At 35.3% G+C, this 6,366-nt stretch overlaps 1 protein-coding gene across 1 annotated transcript; it reads right to left on the bottom strand.

Annotated features, from left to right (window-relative positions):
* Positions 1-632: 632 nt before the first annotated feature.
* Positions 633-5,026, bottom strand: LOC122015000 (glucose-6-phosphate/phosphate translocator 1, chloroplastic-like). The gene is made up of 5 exons (XM_042571593.1): positions 4,114-5,026; positions 3,768-3,993; positions 3,043-3,265; positions 2,444-2,657; positions 633-970 (listed from the first exon to the last, which is right to left on the bottom strand). Exons 1-5 carry the CDS (start codon positions 4,642-4,644, stop codon positions 959-961), a joined length of 1,206 nt encoding a protein of 401 aa, XP_042427527.1. The 5' UTR covers positions 4,645-5,026; the 3' UTR covers positions 633-958.
* Positions 5,027-6,366: the final 1,340 nt, after the last annotated feature.

Raw genomic sequence — 6,366 nt, 5'->3', positions numbered from 1 at the left:
AATGATATTCATCTAGAATTTTCATCTAGAAAATTCATCTAGATAGACACATAAAGATGGGACCCATCATTTCACTTTTTGTGGGCCCCATCATTTATGTGTCTATCTAGATGAATTTTCTAGATGAAAATTCTAGATGAATATCACAACTCTAACAAAAAATAAAAAAGAAGTTGATATTGTGCGCGACGCGCACAGTTACGTACTGTACACATCGCGCACAGTATCAATACTATATATATATATATATCAAACTCAAATATTTTAATATTATTCGTCCTTAGAAAAGATTTCGAATATTATTCTATTTGTTTGCACCTTAGAAAAACAGATTTCGAATATTATTCTATTTGTTTGCACCTAAGAAAGGGATGCTCTATCTTTGCAAACTTATTACTAGCCACGGGATTCTAGCTCCACTCTCTTTCCTAAGCCACTATGCAGATTTTATGCGTAAGCTTACTCGATTAAAAAAAAAAGGAAAGAACATAAAATTTTCTCCTCTAACACAGAGCGGTAACCATTAAATTCAATTATTTAACCCATCATGATAACATGAAATAATAATATTAGTTTTAAGTCCCCACTAAACAATTTGTCTTCTTTTTAATACAAAGGAAAGCTTTAATATATTGAAGGTAGCTAAGCAAACATCATTTTCTGATAAAGGGTTTTCCCAACAATACAACTTGCCAAACATGTATTATTGTAGCAAACTATTGAAACTGGAAATTAAAGCAATTCTACAACTGCCTGATGAGAAGCGTCAGGAGCATAAACATGTTTAAAAAAAATAAAAAATAAAATAGCATAATTAATATGCCCAATCCACAAATCTAGATATATTCGTAGTATAATCTAAGAGGAGGCTGCTATCGAACTCATCACAAAATCTCCTTGACCAAAGCCTGTTACTACTGAAGCCGCCGCCCACTTTATATCCATGCCTTGTAATATTTTACTGCTTCGCCTGGAAAGCAAGACGGAAAAGGAATTTATTTGATAACATATAATCTTCTAAATCACCTAAACAAACAAAGGTGAAGATAAATTATAAATAGAGTGCATTTCTTGCTTGTGCTTCCATCCTAACCAGCAAAAGAAGCAGGCAACTTAAAGCATTCGTCCCAAAGAATGAGGTGTTTTGATATTTACAGAGTAACCACAATGCTTAAGACAATCCTATTCAATTACAATTAATCCCATAGTATCGTGATGGTTGCTAAAAGTACTAAGCTTATCCGGAAATGCCTCCAAAACTACATTTTTAGTTGAATGATTGAGTTTGCATTGACCGTATTTAGTGGGCAAAAACGAGTAAGAAATCATATCCAATTTTTTAACACGAGTATGGATTTCTCTACACTAAATTTAGAAGAGTAGAACAATGCTCAATTTCATATTTCATAATCTGAGAGACGTAGTTTTCAGTTCAATCTTTGAGGATGGTATAAAATCATCCTGATCATGCCCAGTTGCAAGTTCAGAATAGTTTTGTTTCATCCCATGCATGCAAGGTTGTCAAGATCTAAATTAGGAATAGGGAAAGGATTATAGGTTCAGATTGTATGATCGAAGCATAGGAATAAAACCCTAAGATCCTTAAAAATTATCAAAATATTTGTAGGAATAAAATCCTAAGCTCCTTAATATTACTAAAATATCTTTAGAATTTTATTTGGTATTCATAATTTATCATATGCATCCCCTTTATTAATATCAGCACTATATTTTTATCATTCTAATATCATGAGGAATAATTAAAATTATTAATCTAGTAAATGTGTAAGAATGCAATGTATGAGTAACAACTATAAGCTAATAATTATATGATAGATAAGTGAAAAAGAAAAATTAAAAGAGATTATTTTAGTTAGGAGTTAAAAAGGATCTCATAAAGTGAACTTTTCTAAATGATATGATGGGGGAAAAAATAAGCTATTAAACGTTAAGCTTTAAAAAGTCCAAGTGAATGCCAGTATATCATCTAGTCAAGGTTGTTGAGATCAAAATACTACATAGAAACAATGATATACCAAAGGATATAAATGTAGATTTATAAAATCCTAGTCTAGTTCAGATCTTGGATCAGAATCATTTAGTCAGTTCAGGTTGTAAGATTCCAAGGTCAATTGTTCAGATCTTGGATCTCAATCTTGACTGGCAGCCCTCATGAGCTCATCATCTTGGAAAGGAGAATCCATTGCTTGTATGCCTTAGTTTTTAAAGTGGCAATAAAACTAAAACTACGAAAAAATTGTTTAACCAAAATAAGCACAAGCATAAAGACATGCCTGTGCTAAGAAACTATCATTTTCCTAGATTTCAAGAACTTTTTCTACATTATTTATGTTGTTATGCAATCAAATAGTATTCAACCTTTTTGCTTCCATGACCTTTGTCTGATCTCTGTGCCACAAGAATAACACATTATGAACTTTACCTGGGAATACAAGAAAGTTCCAAGAATGGCGATGGCAGCTCCCAGTGCATTGACAGGTTGGACAGGAGTATGGAAAATTATGATGGATGAGACAATGACAGATATTCTCTTCATTGTGTTGCCAATGCTAAACGTCAGAGGAGAGATCTCATCTAAGGACATGTAAGAGACTTGGTTGTATAAATGGTAGAAGACACTTTGAGCAGCTACCCACCTATGATGTTAGAAGAAGTTCATAGCAACATAAATTTCAGATGTCAGACAGAAAAAGGAAAATGAAACAGTTGATAGTTCATTAATTGGGTAAATAACCTTCAGGGTGCATGTGATTAGACTAAGCAGTCAGTAGAGAATACACAAGCTATAGTCAAGGGTAAAAATGACATTATTGCATGAGTGAAGAACTACAACAGTTACATGAGGGCATGATTACTCAGTAGTTTCAGGAATTTTAGGAGTAATGTCTAAAGCAATGTAATTCATACCACAATATAAGTTTCATTTACGCAGAACTGTGAGAAATAACAATGGGACAGTAGTCTAGGTTACCGCCATAATTAGATGTTAACAATGGGACAACAAATCAAGAGGTTTCTCACCAAACAAAGTTGGGGCCAATCTGGGAAAGTGCTGTCTGCCAACCTGCAGCCCACATCTGGGGTCCCTCAACTGCGATAGCAAATGGTGTGAGTATCAACAGGGACAGGATAGAGAGGCAAGCATAATAGTTCATTCCACTAACAGACGTCCCCTTCATCCCCCTTTTTGAGAAGATGTTGCGAAAGACGAACGCAAGGTTTGATATCATCGCACCCATGAAACCTGAAACCAACACGAACACAATTGCATCACCTACCATTAAAAAAAAAAAAAAAATTGCATCACCTACCAACTCTTAAAGAAAGTCATCTTTTTATCATACTAAAGTTCCGTAGCAGCCCTTCAACCACAGAGTGGTCAAATTGCACAAAAGAAAGCACAATCCAATTATTCAACAACGACGGCTTGAAAATTAAGCCAAAAGTAATGTGATCAAAAAAGAGAAGGTAGACTGAGACAATTCTTTTATATATATACTTCGCCAACTAAGCAGTTCATTATGTAAAAGTTTGTTCTGCTTCAAGGACGAGGGGGGAAAGCGGAATATTTCATCTTTGCCACATCTTTGATATTTTGGCATAAGAAGAAAAGAAAAGGAAACGAATGATCAAGCTGTCGACAATATTTATGGTAGCCATCTACTAACCAATCATATTCAACAATATTATCCGATTGAAAAAAAATCGACCGTTGCAAAAGAAGTGATATTAATCCATCTACTAACCAATCATGTTAAAGTTGAGCTCTGTCACAGCAGCTAGAGCACATCCACCAATGATCGGGACTAGAGAGAGGTAAACCGGCACAGGGAAAGTCTCTCCCAGCAGAAACCGTGAGACCAACACGCTGAAAGCTGGCTCCCCGCTTTTGATTATGTGGGTGAACGAAACCGCCACCTTCGACATGCTTATCGTCGCCGCCACATGCCCGATCGTGTGTGCCACCGCCACCTGATCCATGAAAAATTGCATATACATCGGAACGCCTTAAATCGATAGCACATTGGGGAGGGGGGAAAGAAAAAGGAAAGAAAATTAGAAGAAAAAAAATGAATATTTTATCTCTCTCACCGGTGCAAGGGCTTTCCAGAAATTGAAATCGGTCTTGGGGGGCTTGGCAATTCTGGTCCCCCAGGAGATAAGCATGATGAGGGTGCCCGTGGCGAGGGAGAGGGTGGACGTTAGCCATGGGTAAGGGAAGGCGTTGAGGACCTTCTTGTTGTAGATGTTGAAGACGACGTTGAGAGCCCACCAAGTGGCGAAGTAGATGCCGATCTTTACCCTCCGGGCGGCAACCGAACGAGCCTCCCCAGCGGAGATCTCAGGGACCTCCGATCTATCAGCTTCGTGAGCCTCGCACTTGAAATGGAGACCCCGGGGCTCCGCAGCCGACGAAGCTCCATCTCTCCGGACGAAGCCAAGCCCAAGCCCCTTGGGAATCGCGAGATAAGGGGGTTTCAGGGAGGAAACTGACAAACCAAGGTTTGTGATCGCAGATACGGGATGAGCGGACGCGATCCGAGGTCTAACACAAGGCACCCTGTGCCGGACGAGACCAATCACGCCGATCCCGGCGGTGGAGTGATTCACAGAGGCGATCATCTTCACGAACGACGCAATCCCTCGAGGTGATCAGAGAGGGATCTTTAGGGCACGCGGAGGCGGAGAATCCGACAGAAGAGGCGATGATTCGGACGGAGCCCTCGCGTCGATAACAACGAAGGAACCGACAAAGCAGAGCCTGAAAAATCTCACGGACTTCGATCCTCGCCACAGCCTAAACACTCCAAAACCCCAGAAAAAATCTGACTTTCTTTATCTGCTTCCGCCACGCCCACCGTAGACGTCGCCGGAAGCGCAATCAGCGATCGATTTGGCGGAAGTGGAGGAGATGTACAAAAGGAACGGACGTAGTTTTACGGGGGCAGGTGGGAGAGGAGGGAGAGAGTGTTTGGTGACAGTGATGACTTTGGTGGCGACCGGCCAATAACGCTCATCCGCTGCCGTTCAAATCCGTTCGCACTTTTTTTTTTAATTTGGTCCATAATTAATTACGAATCGCATAATAAAGATTTAGGTGGTATATTTTGTAAATTTTTGATGTTTTCAGAAAATTGTTTACTTCACGCGTCGCCCTCCGCTCCCGTTACTTTATAAATAAATTATGACGTTCTTTTGGGAGTAAATTAGAGAAAAATTTTTAATCATAATTTTAATTTTGTATATAATCTTTATGTCTAAAAAATTTTATTTCCATTTTTTACTTATAAAATTTTATTTACTTTAATTCCTCTATACAAATATCATTACCTATTTACCTTTAGATTTTTTAAGTATAAAAAGTCTAAAAATGAGTATAATTCCTCTTAAATTCAACACTTTAAACTAGAATCCAGTATATTTTTATCAAAATTCAGCACTTTAAACTAGAATCCAGTATATTTCTATCAAAATTGACCCCTTATATTTTTTAGATATAAAAATTCTAAAAATAAGTATAATTATTTTTAAATTCGATACTTTAAATTAGATTTTAGTATATTTTCTATCAAATTGAACATGACTTTTTTCTTACTTAATATAATTTCTTCTAAATTCAGCACAATTAAAAAAAATCTAATATATTTTCTATTCAATTAAGTATCATTTAAAGAAAATATAGTATATTTTTTATCTAATTGAAGTGGAAAAAGAATCATGCTCAATTTAATAGAAAATATACTGAATTCTAATTTAATGTGCTGAATTTAAGAAAAATTATACTTAGTTTTTAGAGTTTTTATACTTAAAAATATTAAGGGCAATTAGATAAATTAGTATTTATATTTGACTAGAAAGTATAAATAAAAATTTTAGTCAATGAAGACTATATACAAAATTAAATTTATGATGGGAGACTATATACAAATTTACCCATCTTTTATACTCAGAAGACAAATGGTACAATATCAATAATGCCGTATAAATCCGGGCGGCAATCCTAATTATGCGAGTGAACATGATAATATTCTTTTATTCGATTACTAAAATGATGGGACAGACCTGAGAGCATTTAAATCTCATTTCAGATATATTTAAAAATCTTATGCATAATTTAAAATAAAAAAAATATTTTATTAAATTTAAATATTTATATTTCAACATACGATAAATATTAACTTCTCTATTTTTTTTGTAATATTTAAAAAATAAAATCTTATTTAAAAATACATAATTTAAGGAATAAATTAGATGTTGATATAAAGATTTTTTAATTACCCTATTGAAAATTTAAGATAAAATTTTTAAATAGGATATATGATATGGATATGATTTAATACTTCC

The sequence above is a fragment of the Zingiber officinale genome, chromosome 8B (assembly GCF_018446385.1).
Source record: "Zingiber officinale cultivar Zhangliang chromosome 8B, Zo_v1.1, whole genome shotgun sequence".
In the NCBI taxonomy this organism is placed as follows: domain Eukaryota; kingdom Viridiplantae; phylum Streptophyta; class Magnoliopsida; order Zingiberales; family Zingiberaceae; genus Zingiber; species Zingiber officinale.
The sequence above is the reverse complement of the archived record's forward strand: the minus strand, read 5'-3'. Positions and strand labels throughout refer to the sequence as shown.

Excerpts from the sequence above, each read along its gene's own strand:
- LOC122015000 (XM_042571593.1), bottom strand. The coding sequence starts at position 4,644 with ATGATCGCCTCTGTGAATCACTCCACCGCCGGGATCGGCGTGATTGGT. Across the intron at positions 3,994-4,113 it reads TCTGGAAAGCCCTTGCACCG|GTGGCGGTGGCACACACGAT; the intron begins GTGAGAGAGATA and ends TTCATGGATCAG. Across the intron at positions 2,658-3,042 it reads ATTGGCCCCAACTTTGTTTG|GTGGGTAGCTGCTCAAAGTG; the intron begins GTGAGAAACCTC and ends CTAACATCATAG.